Source organism: Centruroides sculpturatus, unplaced genomic scaffold (assembly GCF_000671375.1).
Source record: "Centruroides sculpturatus isolate CEXI.00-Female unplaced genomic scaffold, Cexi_2.0 scaffold1800, whole genome shotgun sequence".
In the NCBI taxonomy this organism is placed as follows: domain Eukaryota; kingdom Metazoa; phylum Arthropoda; class Arachnida; order Scorpiones; family Buthidae; genus Centruroides; species Centruroides sculpturatus.
This window is the reverse complement of record NW_019386038.1, coordinates 27,962-51,241: the sequence shown is the minus strand read 5'-3', so window position 1 is coordinate 51,241 and position 23,280 is coordinate 27,962. Positions and strand designations below refer to the sequence as shown.

Below are 23,280 nucleotides of genomic sequence, written 5' to 3'. Positions count from 1 at the left end.
ATGAATGCAATTAGTAACTCGCTGATTTTGTGTCGCGTTCGCATGGTTAAGAAGGGAATCATCCACAAAATCATAAATACTTTCACTTACTCTTTCAGTTACTGACGTTCGTACGGAACTCCTTCAAAAAATGTATTAGAACATCGATCGAATCGAACGTAGCTTGGTTTCCACGCCAACTACTCTCGTCCAAATTTTTTTTTCAAATCGATCGTCGATCGGAACGAGATTTTATCATAACTGGATTATAATCTTTCCAGAATACAAATAGAGTCGATGTTTATTAATGTATAGGAAAAAAATTCAGTGTTCATTACGAAGTACAAAAGCATATAAGAAAGAAAAATAGAGGAAAATATATACATGTACAGTACATTTATATTCAAACAACATAAGTGTAAATATATTTGACCAGCAGATGAACTCGGAGTTGCCCGGGCAAAAAACAACAACAAAGATTAAGATTATTTCGTACTTCTTATCCTTCTATTTAAAGTGGCTAGAAAATATAGTATCAAAAGATCTTATATTCCTCCATTATAACAGTTGGGTCCATACATCGAGGTTAGTGACGTCACAAAAAAGATGGCGTTGATGTCAATTGTAGTGCGACTTCCGCTATGATTACACAATATCCTTTCATACAACAACATTGAGAGCGATTAAATTTGTGTTTGTAAAGTAAATAAATCCATAGGAAATGTTAATCAAATAATGGCTGAACAAGAACCAAACACCCGAAAATCAAAATCAGGTACCTGTTTTGTTCCATTGTGTAAAACGGTACCGATTCTGCACAGAAAAAAAATTCTCTTGAGGTCAAAAGACGACAATCGTTGAAAAGATTGGGAAAAGTTATTCAAACGCTATGACTTAACTTTGGAGCCCTGGCATAGGCAGGATCATGCGGTAGATTTTCTTAGTATGATGCAAGTCTTTGAAATTCTGCCCCTTAAATGTTTTTTATGCCGCCCCCTTACGGTACCGCCTGATGCGGCCGCCTCTCTGCATCATAGCACGGCACGGCCCTGCGCATAGGGTTTGTGAATTACATAGACTTCGAGGAACATTTTGTAATCAGAAATTGGAAACAAGTGAATGGTGAAGAAGTTATTGATATTATCTCCAGTGATGTTCCAATACTGTCTGTTGATGCAGTTCGAAGTTTGAAGGTTACCCAAAGTATTATAGTAATGTTTCACTGCGAAGGAAAAGATCAAACAGAAATTTAATTAATACCACAAACAAGAAGAAGACGGTCAACCCTCCTCTTCTCTCTTCAGAAAAATTAGGTATCCAGCCAGAATTGTCCTCAGCATCTTCCTCATTTTCATCCCTTCAAGCTTAAAGATTTTGGAAAGCTAAAAGTGCCGGATTTCTGGATAAGGTGCCCTTTAAAAAATGAATCTAATTTAATTGTGTATGCAGAGAATGAGCTAATGTTAGAGGACAATAGAGGGGTGCACGTGACATCACATGACTCCGCTCACATATACAGAGACTGCGTAAAGAAGCGCGCTACATATTGGTTGCTGATTTCATGTTACCTTGCTTGATCACTATTATGTCAAGTGAAAGAAAGGAATTTTACCAGGCTTTGCAGCCTATATGACAGGTAATGATTTGATAAAATATAAAGAGAAAACGTATTTTATCGGATGGGATCCATACGAAATAAAACAAACGGATTTTCCATCCAACGATTTAACTACGTGGTCAACTATAGAACATAGACAGTAAATTACTTGGTTTTAACAACTAACGCTGTCACACTGGATCAGATGAAGGAATAGAAATCACTTGATGCTCATAATTATTTGACAAGCGGATTTATTCATCGTGATATTTTATCAAGAGCCGTTCGTAATGATTTAATTTTGTTTGTAGGAAAGGTACGTATCTTCATGTGAGACCTTCCATTACTCATAACATAACCGTTAAAATAAAGATGAATGTAAATCCAGAATGTATTAGTCTGGAATTGCTATTTTTGTTAAGATGGTCTTGATAGATGTTTGTATTTATACTGTATGGGTGGATGTAGGCTGATGGGGAGTTTTTGTGCCCGAAATGCATTTTACTTTTTTGCAAAAAATATGGTGCATTTCTTAAGTACTTATTTTTTTAGGAAAAAATCCTATGATCGTTGTCGTAAATAAATTTTGTGTTTTAATCAGGGCTGTGGAGTCGGAGTCGGAGTCGTGGAGTTTTGGTGTTTTAGCCGGAGTCGGAGTCGTCAAAAAATCCGCAGACTCCGACTCCCTTTTACTTACCAACTTGTTATGTGTATGAAACGGAGTCGAGTCGGTAGATTTTTAAGCGACTCCACAGCCCTGGTTTTAATCGATACATTACATCGAGTTTATAATTGTATATGTTATCGTATGATGACGACACTTGTTTAATTAAATGAAAGCCTTGTTTTAATTCTTTTTTAAATATTTATGTTAATTTATCAGTTTACTGTTGTGCAACAAATTATACAACGGTAGACCTACTTAATTATTTGTGTGATTTAATTTGAATTTTCCAAACTACATAGTAATAAGTAATAATTAATTAATTAATTCTTAAATTGTTTTTATTTTATACGCTAGTCTGGAATAATTTTCGGAGAAATTTTGGGTCGTGAAAATATTGTTTTGAAGTCAGACCAGCGTGAATTAATAAATTTCTTGATATTAATATAAGATGATATCCTTGTAAAATAACTTTTTAAATAATTTGTAATTAAAGCTACATTTTAATGACAGACATGAAAGTTTTCAATTGAAACGGACATCTTACTTGTAACAAAGCCAACTGTTATGGATCGGTTAAAATGTTAAACAATGTGGTAGTCGGTTCAAACATTGTGATATCATTTAGATAAAAGATTTTAAAAAATTATATGTAATATTTGATTGAATCACATGACTATTATTTAAGGTTTAAAACTGTTTTGATTGCAACGAGCTAGAATATACTACATAGAGTTGCTGTGACCTTAGATACAGCGCTCTTGGTTGCAACGACCGGTTTTATCGATTGCCATTTTACATTTAAGTCAATACATCGAACATTGTAATAATTAAATAAAATCTAGAAAATAAAGGTAAGATCAGAGTTTAAAGTGATAAGTGTAATACTTAACCCTCGATATAACAATAATTTTTATAATCTAAGTACGAGCCAAGTCTTGAAGGGCTTTATTCTCAGCCATATGATTGTTTATTTAATAGTGTACTCGGGTCAATCTAATACATACCATACGCAGTAGATTTACTGATTTTTTCGGACTGCTTTTTTTTTCTTTTGCAGAATATAAGTAGTGTTCTTATGTTTTTATTATAATTATAGATTGTTTGTGAAAATTTTGGTTTTAACTTGTGAAAATATTTATAATGAAAAGCTACATTTTGACCTAAGTCATGTTATGAACAACATTGCTGAATTTAAAATCCTTCTAAGAGGTAATACGGAGCTAATAATTGTGAGAAATGAAAAAAGCGTTGCATTTGCCCAACAAAAATAAACAAAGAAAGCATGCCAGTAACTGCAAGAGACTGATGTAAAAACTGCACCATTAGGATGTGTACAAATTGTGCACAATATACATCATTCTGGATAAAAGTACATTATACTAACATGAACTAACCTTTTGTTCGTTATGTCATTTATACAAATGTCTAGAACTAATTTCATTAACTATCTTACCGGTATGAATTATTAACATAGCTTTCTTAAAATAATAAAATAAATAATAATAAAACATTATCATATTTTAAACCTAGCAGCTTGTGAAAAAATCCATTTACGACCTGTGTAACATTTCCGGCTGTTGTGAGATTTTATTTAAAAAACAACTTTATATTTTTAATTATTATCGAATGGCAAAAGATGCCAAGTGTATCTTGACAAAGACGGAGATTATGTTGAAAAGCGATATCAAAAGTTTTCTTCTGAACTGACTGATTTAGAAATTATGAGGATATTGATGAATTTTATTTTAAAAAAATTGTAAATGTTAATAGCAAATAAAAACTTCATTAAATCCGACTTCTCTCGAGATACGACACATATAACTCCCCACCCCTTCAACCTTTAACTACCAAAATTCAATAGCATCAATGCTCTTTATACACAAGTTACCATGCCAAATTTCGTTTCTTATAGACGCCAACACACACATACACGGAATATTTTTTCCTTTTTTTTGGATGTTTTGAGTTCAGGAGGTCTCAAAACGTAGAGATTTGCAAAAAAACTCTGAGGGTCAAATTTGATACGATTCCATGCTTTCTCTTATCATGTATACAGTAAGAAAGTAAAGCCGAGAAAGTAAAGAATGCTTAGAAATGCATTTAACTTATCGCTACAGAATATTTTGTCTTGTTTAGAAACGTTTAAATATAGGGTTAAAGAAAGAAATGTCTTGTTATTTACTTTCAAAATTAAAAAAAAACTAAGTAGGGTCATTTTGACTCGCACTATCTCAGTTAAGGATTAAAACTTTTCCTTTCCTTTGCACACTTTGATATCGTTTACTATTAATTTTGGCTGTTTTAATCTGCTCTCAAATTACGATAATAAATTTTCTGGTAAGAACTCTTGGCGTTTTAATCGTATCGGAATTGACGAGCCTTCCGTTTATTCAAGTGCTTTAAAATAAAAGGAAAACATATTTTAATTAGATAAATTATATGATAAACATAATGCGATATGAAATATGCGCTACAGATAACACCACTTCTCTCTGATAAAAGGGTCAAATTAAATCCCAACTTATACTTTTAAACTTTCGGCATTTTAAATTAATCTGGCGAGTAAGTACAGTACTTACTTTTTAACGGAGTTGTTATGCATTATCTACCATTAGAAAACATCTCCGAAAATAAATAAATAAATTACATAAAATCCATAACAGATAAGATATACTTAAAAATCATCGCAAGAATTTAAAAAAAGTAAATTATTATTCATCTGTAAAAAATAATTCCTAAGCATGTGTATAAAGCTGTTAAGGCACGTTTGGGATATGTTTTCCACTCACTTTGAAGCTGAAGAAATTGATATTTCCCCAACCTTTAACTCTAGCGCCTGGGTAAAATTATATAACAATATTTTTGCATTTTACTTTTTTGCAAAAAATATGGTGCATTTCTTAAGTACTTATTTTTTTAGGAAAAAATCCTATGATCGTTGTCGTAAATAAATTTTGTGTTTTAATCAGGGCTGTGGAGTCGGAGTCGGAGTCGTGGAGTTTTGGTGTTTTAGCCGGAGTCGGAGTCGTGATAACCGATTTATGTACGAAAAAATAGTTTAACGTATCCGATGTTAAAATTTTTACCCGTTGCGTGTCGCTTCGCGTTGAATTTTCGTCGATGTTAAGCCTAACAAAGACTATTGTATCGTTAAAAATTATTTTTTTATTCTGTACGAACAAAATAAATATATTGAAAAATATGAAAACAATAAAAAATTATACTTCAGATGTTAATTTAGTATGAAAAACGTAAAATATTTGAGTAGCCCAAGACATAGCCAAAGATTGAAGCGCCACAGCACTGGCGAAAATTAAAATTTGCCGACTGGAATTCTTTCGGATGATTGACTTTCGGAAAATCGACGCTCTACTGTAATTAAATGACCCCCATTATACGAGTGAATTTGTAATATGAATGATTATTCATATTACAAATTTCATGTAATTCTTATAGACAATAATAACATTAAAGGATTAAAATAAATAAAGACTGCACGGAAAATCCAGCAACAATGATGCCAGTGTTTTTAAATCCATTTTAGTAGCTCGACTTCTACGTTACGGATCGCTTCGTTTCTAGTTTAACAGCATTTAGCTACATCCTTTACAAAAAGTAAACGTTTTTAAAAAGTTCAGACAATTGTTTTCCAAAAAATAATTTAATTATAATTTAAGTACAACGGTGTTTAATATGTCTCAACTGTCCATATCAAATAATTCGATTAAGCTCCAGTTATAATAACTAAAAGGTTGCTGGACAAAGCACATTTAATATGTCGAATCCAGTTTCCCAGGGATAAACGGAAGAAACGATTTTTTCCCCTTTCAATTTCTTCCACAAAGAGTAACCTATTCGTGGAAAAGCACAGTCGTTCCGAGAAAGACATAAGAGAGGACAAAAGTCGTTTTGTCCGTCTCCCACGTAGGATATTCTGGAAAATCTAATGTCTTCCTGTTTTCTTTTATCCACATATGATTGGAGAATGGAACCCTTGCATAAGTTCTTCGAACTCTTATCGCACCAATCCTGCAGATGGTATTCTTTTAAATGAAGGCAACCTTCCGAATCGAAATAAGCCGGGTTCGTAAACACCTCGTCGACGACGAAATCCAATTCGGCATTTTTTAAGATGTAATTAATAAAAACCGTGTTGGAGTCCGATATTATAATTATTTCGAATCTTTTGGTGGCGTGCAAATTAGTTAATAACTCTTTCATACCTGTTACCAACGAGATTTTGTCCAAGCATCCGAAGAAATCCGCTGGTCGAATGTTATTCTGATAAAGATAGAGGAAGACTGTTTTCATGTAGAGTGTCCAACCATCCGGTTTGTATAATTCTTTTATACGTGGCGGTAGTCGACCTTCGGGAGCTAATCTGATCACAAACACGTCGCTATTTTCATTTATTATCGTATGATCGAAATCCAACACCAATAATTCTTTCTCGTTCGTCATCTGTAAATATAAACAGGAAACGTTTACATGCCAACTCATTTCATCAAACTGAATTCTACGTCACTCCAAATTCTGCTAAACTTTAACCCACGATCCAAATACAGGAAATCCTTGATAATTCGAACTCCGATAGTTCGAAATGTCGTTAGTTCGTAACTGTACGGTACTTCCCTGCCGGAGATAGAGATTTACACGTTAAGCAATTCGGTTAGTTCGAAATTCAAAGTGAAAATTCTGTGATATGCGTAAGTTATGTAAACTCGTTCGTTTAGATCGAAGGCCTCCATGCTGCAAGAACAACTCTAATCTGATCAATATCCCGAATATCCACTGTAAGGTGGATATTCGGGATATTGCTTTGCTTTTACAGTAACATATTTTCGGGAGTCACCTTACCCATGGATTACTGTTTTTTTCTTATCCTATAAAATACGGCTGGGGTTCGGGATTGTAAGATTGGGCTACAAGTAACAGACTGAGATAACTGTAGGGCTCAAGGCAACGAGATAGAACATAAAGTGCTAAACCGATTACTACAGCTGAGGAGAATTGAAGTGCGGCAACCATGACAGTTGAAGTGGACTCCGTGTTTGACTAAATTTAAGTTAATGATAAGTGAAGATATTTTGCAATTTAGATAAAATCAATGAAGTCGCTTTTTTACATATACAATATATCAAAAAATATTATGTAAAATTTATCATAATTCTATTATATTATTTCATAAAATTACAATTTTTTTCAGCAAGTTTTTGGATTTTTAGAAAAATAATTTTATTAAATAATAAAAATTAATTTTAGTATACACATATCGACATTAAATTACATATTAAGCATAACGTTTTGCAGTGCAATACAAAATACACATACTCTATATCATTTAAAAAATAATGATGTGTATCACTGTCCTTTAAATATAATCATTTTTGTAAACATTTGTCTTACTTGTGCACCTCTAATCTTAATACTTTCCATTTGATGCATATAGTTAATACCAATTATAAAAAATTGCTTCAATAATGCTTTCACAAGAAGTGAGTAATGAGAATCTTTACTAAACTCAGTTGCAGTGAAAAGATGCTCACCCTTATGAAAGATGGTAGTAGTGAAATTAAATCCATTGTATCATATTGCAACTTCATAATCCAATTTTTTCCTGGTTTTATTCCTACTGGAAAGGTTCTTCTGAAAACTTTTTCAGCAACAAAATGTAATTTTATGACATCATCTGAGGAAATATATAGGCCATCTTGATCTTTTATAAATATTAAGCTATCCTTTGTCAAATTTGTGTTATTTCCAAGCAAATGCTTCATGTAGGAAAAACATTTAGAAGTTTTACAATATGATTTTACAATATTTTCAGCAATTTATTCTATTACTTTTTCAGATTAGTGTGTTAGTGATTCATATTTGTGGAATGTAAGAATGATCAAATTTTAAAATATTTTGCAGATTATTTATTGTATCTTTATTATATTGTAAATCTTGCTTTTCTATATATTTTTGATTAGAAATGCTAAATGGAAGGATATCTGTACAGTTCAATTGACTATTAGCTTTTGGAGATGGAGAAACTCTAGCAAACAATCACTTCCTATATGCTGATCTAAACTGCAATGCTGTGGGATTGTTGTTGTTACCACCTCTATTTTAATTGCAGAAAAAATAACTCAATATGATCTTGGCTGAATTTTTTTTATGAGAAGATACTTTAATAATGGCTTTTCACTCCAAACATATTGATTTGCTATTTGTTCTATATTTTTAAAATCAATTATTAGACCAATTATTGGAATCTTCCTTTTTCCTTTAAGAAGTGGACAGTTTTTACAATCATTTAGTTTACTGAAATAATCAATTCCTTCATTAATAATTTTCAAACATTGGTGTTTGTTTCTGTTTGTGACGTGACTCTTTTTCCATCTCCACATTGGGTGACCAGAATTAAGCAGGTCAAATATATCATTTACATTCAATGTGAATTCAGCAGTTGCATCAACATTATTAAATATTAAAGCCTTCTATGCAATTTTCTTTACAAAATATAAAACCATTACTTACAGATCTACTTAATGTCTGTGCTGCTATATTTACCTTCATTTTTCATCTCCTCCATTCCAGTATGATATGACTTTAGTTCATTTGAGACACGAAGACCTTCTTTATTCTGTAAGTTATATAACTGAATAAAATATTGCCATTTAATAATTCTGTCATCATTCTCATCCATCTTTAGAACTTTATGATCAGCCAAAAGATTCCTCATCAATTTCAACATATGATATTCATTGCCTACATTACCAAAAAGCTGATGTTTTAATAGATCATGAAGCAGTCCATTAATTAAAGTTATTTTCTATCATTAAAGCATCAGAAGTAGAAAGCATTTCTCTGAGCCTTTGAATAATGTTTTTTGAATTGACAATCTTATTTGAATTTCTTTTATTAGACTGTCTGCTATATTTAAATTTCTTTTGTAGCTGTTCACATTTCTATCTTGTTAAAATTAACATTTCATGCACCTTCTTTGGCAATGGCAAATGATATGTATGATCACAAGAGACTGATACAGTCGACCCCCCTATAAGATAGAGATACGTTCCATTCTCTAGGAATCCGCTTTCTTACGAATCCTTCCAATCACAACCCGACACGTATCAAGTTTACGGACTACGGCTGTTTGAAAGATTATCTTCCATAAAATTAATCGATTCTAGACTAATCCGACTCAACATTTCCAAAATACGTATATATTTTTTGGGAATAATCCGTATAAACTACGCTATAAACAAAAAATTGTAGGATTACTTACCGAGTGTCACCATTCGACATTGCCATTGCTCAACATTGTTTTCGTCGCGGAACAGCTCAGCAAAGAGCGGCCGATTTCTAACAACTTATTTTTCTGTGAAAACTTCGTAGAACTTCGGAGACATCATTAATATAAATAATTTTAATCGCCGTTGAATAAGAAATGTTTCTTTCACAAGAAATGTATAAAATTACAGTACTGTATTAGACTTACGGTACCTAATTTACATACTGACAGACGATAGTTAGCGTAAAAATCTCCGTAGCGTGGCCCCACGCTAGACGGCGGAAATTATATATTTAATTATAACAAAGTTACAATAAGTTAATATATAATTATATATACAGTACCTAATTTATATATAATTAATATATAATTATATGTACAGTACCTAATTTATATATAATTTATATAATACTGTCCAGACGATAGAAATCTCTCCGTAGCGTGGCGCTACGGACAGCGGGAAAGTAGTTCGGCTTCCCGATGACGTTTGAGGTGTTTGGATACCGGTAGCAATTTTTTCGTAGTTTTATAGGAATCGTAACTATAGGGACCGTAATTATAGGGGGGTCGACTGTACTTCATATTCTATCTTTGCAACTTTTTCTTTACAGGCTTCTGAAATAGGGTCTTATGATGTTGGTTTTCTTTCTGAATGTTTTTATTGCAGGGATGTTTTGAAGATTTGGAGGAAATGAAAAAACTGTAGGAACAGAATTTGGTTGTAAATATCTTCTACTATTATTATAACTGAAGCATGCTTCTTCAAAATGAGATGAACAAATTCTACTATTATTGTTTGGTTTCCAATGATAGCTTCACACTAGTACAAGCCATTTCTTAAGAAGGGATTATCAGTGAGTGGAAACCTGACAAAGAAAAATTTTTATTTTAAATTTCATTATCACAGGAATATAATCTGATTTACTTTTCACTGACATTAATCACTAAAATTCATAATTTGATATGTATAAGGATTCTATCCCAAACATTTCTAATTATTTAAATTTTTATAAATTAGACAGCGTTTCAAAGTAAGTTTGACACTTTTTGTTTACTTTTATTAAATTAATCTTTAAACATTTTATTAGACATAGAAAAGTATAGTGTGAACAAAATTAATAATCATAACTTACTTGTGAAACAAAATTCCCAAACCTTTCTTGTAACTGTTAATACAATTGATAACGGCACAAACATGTGGAATGATTATACGGTATACTTTGCTATCAACCCCCTGAAACTGTCATGGCTTCCTTCTCTTCAATCAGCTTCAAAAAGTGGCACTGCAATCACTGCTACTGGCACTCGTATGTTATTCTATCTTGTTGGCGGCCCACCAGTGGCCAAGCAGTCTTCATTCCCTGAACACTGGGAGTTCAGTTCTGAGTTCACGCCTTGCTCAAACGTGGAGTTTTCTGTGTTTTCTCCACGTCTGTAATGCCTAAATAGGGGCCAGTTTCCCTTAAAAAGACTTCCCAGAAGACATCCCCCTAGGCAGATCGCCTAAGTGTTGCGTTACCATAACTTAAAACAACTATCTTGTTGGCTCAAGGCTACTACATTTGGGCAGTTTACTACTTTTTGGGCTATTTTAAAAATAATTTTGGCTACATTTAGAGGATTTCTACTTTACTCTTTATAAACCTATCTGGCAACCTGTTGGCTCAAGGCTACTACAGGCATTCTCACCAGGCATGTGCAGTTTACCTGCAGTTTATTTATGTCATTATTAATATTCATTAACTCAAATAGCATTCTATATACATATCCGTATTCCATTGCTTAATAAATTCAGTTGTGTGGCATTTGGCATACTGTACAGATATATGTACAATTGCAGATAATTTGAAACTTCGATATTTCGAATTCGCGATTATTTTTTCTTGAATTTCGAACTAACGAGAATTTCCTATAATACTTTTGCCAGATTTGCTTTTTCAACTATTTCTACCCCGTGGGCATTAAAATGGCCTCTTAGCAAGCCCATTATGAGTTCAGCCAGACCCACAGCCAGGTGGGGAGGAACGGGGCCTGACATATCTAAGTGAACCACCACTGAAAAGTTCCTGGGGATTTCTCGACACGTCCAAATTCGATCCTGGGTCCCCCAGAGCAGTTGGCTGCCATAATGACTGCTTGGTCATCAATATTTTTTTGATTAAACCCCACAGGGTTTATTTTTAAAATGCACAGTATGTATATCTGCGGTTTATTTGAAAACCTGGGGTTTTCGAGGCTGGAATTTACCTTGCAACAGAAGATGAGTAGATAAAAATTGAAGTAGCTTAATTATTCATACATTTTCCGAACTATCAAAACCATTTATTGATTGTATTTATGGATTACAGCTACAGCTACTTTTTGAGATAATTACTGTTTTCAATTAACCCAGTTCATCTTTCTCCAATGTGGTCATTACTTTGTCATTCATGTCTGATTCGACACCACCATAGGAATCAAGATCTTGACTAACGTCTTCTGGTTCAAGTTCGTCTCTTTCGGAAAAAGATGCTCAGTTTCAACCTTTCCTAATTATCCTTCAGTTAATAAGCTTCCCACTTTTGAACACGATCAGAATTTTCCTGCGCTCAATATTTGTAATTTTACGAGGTAGAATTTTAAACTCCTTTCCTGTCACTCTAAACATTACCTTATACCAGGCATGGCCAACATACGGCCTGCGGACCAGATCCGGCCCGTCTAATGAATTTATGTGGCCCACAATCGATCTTTCAAAATAGCTCGATGAAAAATTCTGACGCAAAAAAAAAAAGAAAAAGATCAACAACTCACTGTGCATTTACAGTTAACCCTCCATTACAAATCTCTTAAGTACAGCGTAGAGTGTTGATATAGCATGATAATGGAAAAATATATCTGTAATCTCTATCTACAATTCAGTCTCTAAGGGGCGACACCATTATGAGATCTCGCACCACCTCAAAATCTTACTAGGGCAGCCTCTGGTTTGGCCTGTGGAAAAAGTTTTCTTTCCAATCCGGCCCGGGGACAAAAACTGTTGGCCACCCCTGCCCTATACAGTGCAAGCTGAACATGCTTTTCGATTTTCAACCCGGGACTTATTTTAACAGTATCTTTATTCACCGAGTTTAATAGAGAAAATACGGTAAATGTGTAATCAGATGGTCAAGAATAAAATGAAACGTCAGACGGAAAATTAGTATCTCGAATAATCAAATGGGAAAAGTAGCGTAACTCAAAAGTTCTAACTAGACAATTTCGTCTTTATATTACTCTACAACTCTTGTTTATCCGCTAGAGGGATACCGATACTTCGTGTCGATCGCGGTATTTTGCTTTCGGAAGCATGCAATCGTTTTCCGAAGGATATTTGATTTTTAAAATTTCAAATTCATATTCACATTATTTATACTCTAATAGACATAATTAGCATTTATCAATTGTCACCTGCATTATACATGACTGTTATATTTGCAAAAATGTAACCTGGGCGTTAGGTAACGCTTACTGTTATGTTAAGTATAAATTGTATACTTACATTAATTTAATTATTATTCTTTGGTTAAAATTTCTCAATGATCTTGATTATATAAACAAAGATTTGAACGCCCGCACGGAAGATGCAAATGTCGAGATTACTTTCACTTAGAATTAAGTGTTGCCACATTTCACACTAGATACATTTTCCATAATATAAACAAACATTTGTTAGGCGTGTAATTTTTTATATGGTCAGAGATTGTTGTTCTCTGGAATATCGCTAGAAAAATATTAACCAAACTTGTTTTCGTTCTAACATTTTTAAAATAAATGTCCGAGAAGGACCGTTCAAATCTGTTGACGTGCCTCTATCACCTGCCCGCTAGACCCGTACACGGGAGTTTTTAAATAACCTATGTTATTTTTTCATAACGTAGTTGATTAATGTTTAATAGCATTAATATTCGGGAAAAGCAAAAAATAAATGTTATATACAGTATACTGTTTAATTCTAATTTTATTCATATGTGAGTACATTTTTAATTTTCAAATCCCCATATTTTTTTTTTTTTTTTACTCTTTCCGCCCTTTGAGCACTAAGACAGTCTCATTTAGCAAGCCCATTATGTGTTCAGCCAGGCCCACAGTGGGGCGGCCGAGTGATGAGGGACGGGGTCCGACATATCCGAACGGACCACCACTAAAAAATTCCCGGGGATCTTTCGACCGCCCGAATTCGATCCCGGATCCCCAGAACGGTAGGCTGCCACAGTTCAGCTCGGCCATCCGGACGTTCTCAAATCTCCGTTGGCATGGCCTTGTCACCCGCTATAAATATTCGTCGGATGACGCGCGTCTTTTTCACTATGATATTTATTATTTGTACGACACGACGCAATTTTTATTGGTGGAATCTGCCTAAGGTCCACGAATATTAGAAACAAAAGCACGAAATTCGTTTTTCGCAGTATCCTCTGCGAAGAAAGTCGCGCCACTTGCCGGACAATTTTCGAAACGGTCGAACCGAAAATTGAACGGCAAACAGCGGCTGTAGGACCGATCTATTCGATCGATCAACAGAAGAAAAAAAGGGCGAAATGGCGACTGGAACCTTTCTAAGGGTTCGGCCGTTTATTATAAGTGGAAAAAAATTAATTAAAATTTTTCTCGCGTGGAGGAATGCGGTAGAACGCGTCGGCCGGTCGATCCGCCGCCGTCCGGTCCGGAGGACGGCGCTGATGACGTAGCCATTCGCTTATCCGTCCGAGTGAACTTCGAACGCGATAAATATCTTATTATCCGTCCTTCTCGTCCCATTCGATCGCCGCTGCAACCCACGAGAAACAGGAGTCATCTCCCAAAATGTCCTTCACCATAGGAAACGTATTAATCTCCGAGTCGGTGGATCCCACCTGCGCCAAAATATTGCAGGATAACGGAATCAAAACCGATACTAAAATAGGATTGTCCCGGGATCAGCTGATAGCGGAATTAAAGGTAATCCGGATTATTACATAACGATTACGCAAGCATGAAACTTTCCCTTCCTTCTGGATCTTTAACCAAGGCCGATAGTTAGCTAGGCGTCGCTTCACTGCTTACATTTTAATTAAATAACGTAGAATATTTGTCGGCCTTGTGTTTATCAACGTGGCATTACGGGTTATCGAATTACGCGTAGAAACGTGTCCATTAAAAAATATTAAGCTGGTTTAATGAGATTGGGCAACGCAACACATGGCTGATCTGTAAGGGTGAATGTTTCCTGGGAGAACTTTCTGTAGGAAACTCCTCTATTTTAAGAAACGAAGAAAATCCGGAAATTTCACATGAGCAGTCCGTTGGTAGGGCACAAACCTGGTGTCCAACTACCAGTATTCAAAAGTTTTATTTGTGTAGCTGCACATTCATTTAAACATGCATTCAAAAGTTTTATTTGTGTAGCTGCACATTCATTTAAACATGCATCTGCATGTTTAAATGAATGTGCAGCTACACAAATAAAACTTTTGAATACTTTGAATTTGCACATTCATTTAAACATGCAGATGCATGTTTAAATGAATGTGAAGGTGATGATTAAGATTTTATTTGGAGAGGAAGTTGTGGATAGAAACTGTTCTGTAAAATGAGGCCATGACAATCTTTGTCTAATAAGGATCTGTGGAAAAAACAAAAAAAAAAAAAAATAGATCCTGTCTCTAGGAATCTGTCATTGAGAGCTTGAAAGTGGCAAAAGTGCACTTTTTTTTTTAACAAATGGAATAAGTAGAATGTTTCTTTATTAATAAAAAATAGACTTAAAGATTTTATTTTTTGTTAGTAAAAAATAACATTAATTTATAGAGGTAGTTTTTTCCTCCTAAGTTTTCTCTGGTCCAGGGAAATACTAAGCTCCTCATTCTTAACAATGGATCTGTAAATAACTGGAGAGGCAATGGTGGAAAAATTTCTATTGATGGCTTGAAGCCAATTGAGCATTTTATTGTATTTTGCAGAAAATGTTGCAACCAAAGGGCCTGAATATTATTCCCTTATGTTTTTCATACTTAAAAATATTTTGGCAAATTAAAATATATTTTATACTTTGAACATTTAAGTAATTTTGATATAGGTCTATACAGCAAAGAAAAAGCTTTAAAAATAAAATTTAAAAAAATTTATTTTTTGAAGTATAAAATGTTACCAATTTTATCTCCCTATGCTTTCTTGAAATGCAGGTAGGAAATTAAAGAGAATGTATTTATTAAAGACTTATTATATATGTAGCCTTTCTTTTAATTGTTGATTACAGAGCATTAATAATGTTGGGTTTAGTGGGTTATACTTAGTTGACACTGGTTGCTATGTACTGTACTATGCTGGACCAGAGCCAAGGCATGACAACCAAAACAAGACAAAAATTAGTGTATCAGTGTGTATTTCTGTATTCAGGAATTTCCTAACAATATGACATGTATTCAATATAGTGGCCTTATGTAGAGTAATGTATGTGTTTCTATTCAACTGTTATGTTCCCAGGCTTTTGTGTAGTGGTATGAAACCTGTAGAGAATGACAGGTACAATAAGCACCCTATCCATCTTCCACACATGCCTTATTTCCTAGGTGAGTTCTGTGTACTTGTTGGTTTTTTCAGTGCATGTGTTTTATACTGCACTGAGTGTTTGGAATGGATATGTCTATAATGTATGTGATTTTATTGTGTTTGTCAATGAGTGTGATTGTCTGGTCTGTTGTGGTAAATTGTTTTAATCTGTTATTATGGCTCTGTCACAGTAGATTTTGTGCAATACTATCTGTGGAATGTATTTGTAGTATGGTGTGTGGATGTATAATAATTTGTTTGTTTGCAAGCTTTTTGTGTATTATATTTGCTACTTGATTATGCCTATCTAAATAATCTGTCTGTGCCAAGAGCTTGCAACCAGAAGTGATGTGTTGTATAGTTTCTGGTATGATCTGACATTTTCTGCATGTGTCATTTGTGAGTGTTAGCTTTGAGTATGTGTTTCCTATAGTTTTTTGTATTTATGACCTGATCCTGTATGACAATTATGAACCCTTCCATCTCCCCAAAGAGGCATCTTTGAGCTAACCAGCTGTTTGATGGAGTTTTCTCAAATTATTATTATTATTATTATTGGAATGGCTTAAAAATATTTTAATACTCTCTTTTCTGTATTATATTTTTTTTGCATTGACAATGGTGTATTTACCCCACTTCTGTTTTTAACAATCTGAAACAAATATTAATAATAAAATAATAATTGGTTGGCTTAAAAATCAGAATTTTTAAAGTATGTCTCAATCTTTCACTACTGTAAGTATTCCATTTTCAAGAGGAAGGAAAGTATGTCATGGGCTTAATTTTTTTGTTTTTGTGAATTTATTGAAAAGTCAATGTGTAGGTTAGATTAGGTTAGATGTAGATACAGATATAGATATCAATGCCATGAGTAGTGAACAAAAAACTTGAATTTATCAATAAACATTTCCTAATATATTTCAAAAAATGAATAGGATTAAATAGATATGTTGTTATCTCTATCTGACAAACTCTCAGTTACTTGGTTGATACTGAAGGTATTATTAGATGTTCATAAATATTACTTACAGACCTTTGTTGCAAAATGTTATAACTTATTTAATCAGCCCTTTTTTGGAGGGTGCCAAGGTCCCTTGGCAGCCTCCAAAGAAAAAGGAAAACAAAGACTAGAAAATTTTCCAAAAATATTTTCTGAATTAAAATTTCATTTTTTTTTATTTATATTGTGTCATGTCTTATATTTTTGTGCTACTTATAAATTAGCAGTCACATGAAGTGGGAATTTTATTGAATTCGCATTAAAAACTTTTTATCTGTTCAACTCAGCTCTCCCAAAATAAAATTGTGATTGCTCCACTGAATCTATATTATTAAGCATTAAAATAAATAGGAATTATATAGACCCAAACATAGTAAACATAACACACAGAAATAACCAAAATAAAAGATAATGGATTTTCTTTTTTGTGTGAAACTGCTCTTTAGATTTTTTTTTTTTTTTTTTTAAACAAGTATATTGGATATTAAAAGTAAAACTTGTATAGCATGTTATTTAAAACATCAAAAAGCAAAAAGTTTATAAAGCTTTAAAAATTAAGAAAACGCTTATAAACAAAAGAAAAGTTAAGTAAAGATTTGAATATTAGTAGTCAATAGATACAGCCTTTACATGGAGTTTCTAGTATTTTAAAATTACAGAACAATGTTACTGTTAAATTATGCAAATTTTTCGTCTTTTATATTCTGTCTTGACAGTATTTACTGCTATACTTTACATTCTGCTATTTCCCAATTATTTAAATTTTCCCATTCTTCCCCAAAAGAATTAACAGAAGACTATTAAGTTATTTCACTTGTAGATCTCTAAGGCAGCCTGAATAAAGCATGTTGATAGTTTGTCAAATGCTCATCTGTTTACAAATGCATAAAAATGAAATTAATGACAATATATATGCAATAAACAATTTTATTGATTTATATGCTATTGTCAGCTACTCTTCAAATTATATTCAGTTTAAACAAAATTAACTCAGAATGCAATGCTTTGACAAATATACACAAAACATTTGTTCTTCCCCATATAATATGGCAACCACTGGACTGCGCACTCATGTATTAGCTTCGGTGGTTAACTAGTCTTTGTCCCTCCACTTAATTATAGCACCATGTTCTCGATGAACCTGGTCAGAATGTCTTAACTACAATTAAAGCCCAAAGAAAAATAATTAAATTCAGAAATGATCTGATGTTTTATTTTTTATTCATTTACTTTATGCCAGGTAGGAGGTTTCAAAGCAGTAAAATAGATGAATAAAGATTCTTTGGCATGATATAAATGGTCTCCAGTTGGATGACCATTTGTTATGGTATCTAACTATGGAAGGAAATCTACTTTGACACATTTCTGGCAGCAAAAGAGTGAGTCCAATTCTTTGTTACTAAGTCTGAAGTCTTAACCACCAGAACAAAAGAAAGACGAGCCCATCAACATTGCATTGATATTGCTTCTACTGTTGGCTGATGGGAACTTTTGAAGAAATTGCCCAGCACCTTTTTCAACTCAATAACTTGTCTTTTTGATTTAATTCTTGTTTGAATTGCACCTTTTTCATCTGTAAATCTTGCCCAAATGAGGTTATTTTTGGAAGCAGATGTTGACAATAATCTACATTTTGTAATTACTGATACTGTTATAAAACAAAATGAGAAAAGCAGAGTATGTAATATAGATTTTGAAGAAAAAATAATCTAGAAAAACTTGGATTGCTAGACCTGAGAGGAGAATACAAAGAACACCTTATGACTGGATTGAATATAATTTTGGAAAACAGATTTACTGGAAAATATTTTTTGATATGCTCATTCAAGCTGTTGAGAGTCGAGTACATTTTATATTCTACTCTCAGCCAGAAAAAGATATGTTTACTGATGTTTGGCTGTCAGCCAATAGATTGTTGTTTAATCTGCTCTGTGAAAGTGTCCATGGCTGAATATTTGCTGTCCCAATGCATATGTGGCTAAATGGGAAAAGACAATGCTACTCTACTTTTTACACTTCTATTGAGCAATAGATTCTTCCAACTGCACTCCTATTGTAGGAATCTGCAGACAGTGGACCAGTTTCTACTAGAGTGGTATATTATTGCATTATTAGTTTTTGGATGTGTCTGACTTAACAAGAATGGAAATAAGGAAAACTTTGGATCAGAATATCTTGCCATATGTTGTTTGAGGACTTGAGTCATTTCAATCTTTTGGTCATACAAACCAAATGTGTTGCTAAGTACAATCATAGTAGGTTGTTTAATTGTCAGAGATCACTTTATTAATATATATATAGGCTGATCAATTATTCAGTTTACAGTAAAAATAAATATTAATACACCCTTGTCTTATTCTCAAGATAACTAAGTAACAGAAAAAAAGCTTTATTTCAAATCATTTGTAGTTTTAAGTCAAGTTACCGAAAACAACAAAACAAATAAATTGGCTGCTATCACATTACTTGGAAAGATATTAGTTTTGTCAAACAACATCATAACATATATATTTCTATTATCTGTAGATGTAAAGCTTGTACAGATAATGAGGGCAATCGGCAGTCACTTTGAGCATCTCTCATAAATTAAATTTATCTTTAAGTGTTAATTAACTAAATGTAGTCTGTTTCTAAACTAATAAATAATGAATTATGATAGTTTATACTAGTTAATGTTGAAATAGTAAACTAATCATCAATCAATATATATTATTGGGTTGTTCGGAAAGTAAGTTCGTTTGTTTTACCACTAGACGGATTAGTGGTATTTTTCCTGCCATTTTCGTTCTAAACCGTATTATCATTATATATTTTGACAGCTAGCATTTTATGGCTTAGGCCTATTTGTAAAAAATTTTGTTTGATTTCATGCAATTGTTTATTTTTTGTGTCCCATCAAATATGGAAGATTGAAAGCAGCATCTTCGGCATATTTTGCTTTTTTATTACCAAAAAAATAAAAATGCCATTCAAGCAAGAAAAAAATCGTGTGAAATGTATGGTGGAGATGTGTTGACAGAATGACAGTGCCAAAACTGGTTTATAAAATTTCGTTCTCGCAATTTCAGTATTGAAGATGCACCACGTTATGGATGGCCAATTGAAGCCAATGAAAACAAAATAAAAGTACTGATTGAAGCAAACTGCGGAATAACAACATGTGAAATCACTAAGAGATTAAATTTGTCAAATTGAACTGTTTATGAGTACTTGAAACAAATTTGTTTCGTTTCAAAGCTCGATATATGAATTCCACGAGTTCTTAAAGAGAAATGCTCTATTTGGTGGGATTTTAAGGAAATTTTTTTTTGAGCTTTTACTAGACAATTTAACAATTGATTCGAAAGTGTACTGCATTCGAGTAAACAAATTGCGTAATATCATCAAACAGAAAAAGCCGGCCAGAATTGATTAAAAAAACAGCTGTAGTGTTTTACCACAATAATGTCAAATTTCACGCAAGTTTTGGTAACTCGTCAGAAATAACTTTGGTTATAACTTAGATGGGACGTGCTATCACACCAACCGTATTCGCCAGATCGACCACACTCAGATTATTACTTGTTCCAGTCTATACAATTTTTTTTAACTGTAAGACATTTACTTGAAATGACAATGTCACTTGGATCGGTTTTTTGTAAGCAACGATCAAAACTTTTATGAATGTGAAATTGTGCTATTACCAGAAATGATGACAACAAATATTTCAACAAAATGGTCGATAAATAATTCAACAAAATATTTATTTATTATAAAAATATTGCGTTTTTTTCCACTGAAAAAAAACGAACTTACTTTTTGAACAACCCAATATAAAGGTAAGTGTACAATGTTTGTTCTGCTAAAACTGAAAAATGAGTCCTGATATGATCAAGGGAGTTATGGTGTGGGGTAGCCCTCTACCCCCATCCATGAAGAAGGTTCCCATTTTTACCTGAAGAGCATGCTGTTGAAGATATAAGGGCTGGAAGTTTCGTCCTCTAGAAATTTCTAGAACAGTCCAGAACGTTCGAAAGTATTCGAGAGCATTCCACAACATTCCAGAATACTCTGGGATGTTGTGGAACATTGTGGACCATTCAAAGCCTTTTTTGTATGGGTGGGACTACCCATTGGTGGGGGTATATAAAGCAAGATCCGTCGTGGATTTGAACGTCAGTTTCTTATCAGTGATGAAGAGAAGAACCGAAAAAGAAGTGAAAATTCCTTTATTAGAAATGTTTAGAATGTTTGAAATCTTCACAAACACTTCCAGTTATTCCCAATTCAACACCAGCAGACGAGATCAATGCATGCTTAAAAAAATCACATCTCTGGTCATACATACAAATACTGCGACTAACAAAAAATATGAGAGTTGAACTCTCGAACGAAAGACAAAACAACAGCACATTTTGCTCAAAAACTTTTACGAATAGGTGAAGGCACATATCCCACTGACCAGGCGACGAGCCTCATTGAACTCAGCAGTGATTTTTGCAACATAGCCACTACTGAAAATGAACTCATCGACCAAATTTATCCAAACATTGTTCACAACTATACCAATCCGGAGTGGCTATTTCAAAGGGCAATTTTGGCAACTAAAAATATTGTCAACGATATCAACTTGAATATTCAAAAGAAAATTCCTGGTGAGGAGAGAATATACAAATTGATCGACACGATGGTAAACGTTGAAGAAAGTGTCAACTTCCCTACAGAATTTCTAAACCGTTTGCAAGTATCAGGAATGCCATTACACTGCCTTTGGCTGAAAATTGGATCTCCGATCATACTACTCGGAAATCTGAACTCACCAAAACTATGTAATGGAACAAGGATGATTGTCAAACAGCTATCGAATAATATCATTGAAGCCGAACTTATGACTGGAAAGGACAAAGGACACACAGTATTTATCCCCAGAATATAACTGATCTCTACTGAATTGCCATTCCAATTTAAAAGACTGCACTGTCCAATCAAATTAGCCTATAGTTTTACAATTAACAAAGCGCAAGGACAAACTTTAAAACATTGCGGCATCAGCCTCAAAGACTCCTGCTTCTCTCACAGTCAACTATACGTAGCTTGCTCTCGAGTAGGAAATTTGAAAAATTTGTACATATTTTTGTACATATTATTTGTACATTCATATTGTACATACATTTTTCATTTTGTTACCTCAGATAACAAAATGAAAAATGTTGTTTATAAACAAGTATTTTAAATAGTTAGAATATGTTTTCAATAAAATTTTTTACCTCTTATATTTTAAAGTTTATCCTTTTATTCCAACTACCACACAATCTCATATCAACTCCCTGAGCAAAGCCTGGTACTCCAGCTAGTATGAAATAAAGATTATTCTCTGTAGCACTGATACCTATGAGAACCAGATAGGAATATATTAAAATTTTTTACTATAAATTGAATAATTGATCAATAAAATTAATTGATTAATATCAGGCTCAATCTTGCCTTACGGTCATTTTTTGTCCAGGCGTCGTGTTCCAATCAAGATTCAGGATTACTAGCGATAATGGCTAGACAAGGCACCGCTCCATTAGCGTATTCCCACATGCCATCCCTTTCAAGTATGGCTTCAGCTTGAAGACTTCACGTATTGTAGTTTTCTTGATTTAATAGCTTGACTTTAGATGAATTCATCACTGTGGACACGAGGATCGATAGATGAAATAATAAAGGCAAAAGATACGAACCAAGATGTTGAACAAGTTGAAACAAGATGTGATTGTTCAATTCATTTACACTGTGGTGATAGTGTCTGGGCCCGTAACCTGTTGTTAATCGGGAATTAGCAGAAAGACACACAGACGTTACACATTGTAGTGGTCAAAGTAGTTTCATTTAATCAAGGAATTGATATACTGTACAAATAAGTCTCTACATAACTGTGAATTGAATGTCTGCACGTGTTGACTGATTGCAGTCAGAACAAAGAAGAAAAAGACAAAGGGTCATTAAACTTTCTATGGTCCCTGGGAAGGTCCCTCTAGTGGACCAAATTGGTATACATCGAGAGTACTGACACAGACGTCCCACTTTTGGTGAGTGAGTCCCAATTTTTAACAATTTGTTCCGCATCCTGCAGTGTTTTAAAAAAGTCCTGAGTTTTGGAAAGATTAAGTTTTTGTCAATTATGTGTCATAAACTTATGTTTAAGATTTGTGAAGATCGTTTTGTATCACATGTATCATTAC

General features: G+C 33.4%; 2 protein-coding genes and 1 pseudogene across 2 annotated transcripts in view; 1 reads left to right on the top strand and 2 right to left on the bottom strand.

Annotated features, from left to right (window-relative positions):
* Nucleotides 1-5,885: 5,885 nt before the first annotated feature.
* Nucleotides 5,886-13,352, bottom strand: LOC111613261 (pyridoxal phosphate phosphatase PHOSPHO2-like). Its single transcript, XM_023354610.1, has 2 exons — nucleotides 13,046-13,352; nucleotides 5,886-6,704 (listed from the first exon to the last, which is right to left on the bottom strand). Exon 2 carries the CDS (start codon nucleotides 6,702-6,704, stop codon nucleotides 5,988-5,990), a length of 717 nt encoding a protein of 238 aa, XP_023210378.1. The 5' UTR covers nucleotides 13,046-13,352; the 3' UTR covers nucleotides 5,886-5,987.
* On the bottom strand, nucleotides 7,631-9,253 carry LOC111613262 (annotated as a pseudogene).
* Nucleotides 13,353-14,176: 824 nt separating the features above from the next.
* The window catches only part of LOC111613258 (D-3-phosphoglycerate dehydrogenase-like), a 33,658-nt gene continuing 24,554 nt past the window's right edge, over nucleotides 14,177-23,280 (top strand). The window contains exon 1 of the mRNA XM_023354604.1: nucleotides 14,177-14,484. Coding sequence (XP_023210372.1) covers nucleotides 14,350-14,484 — 135 coding nt within the window. The 5' untranslated portion in view covers nucleotides 14,177-14,349. The remainder of the gene's footprint in view (nucleotides 14,485-23,280) is intronic.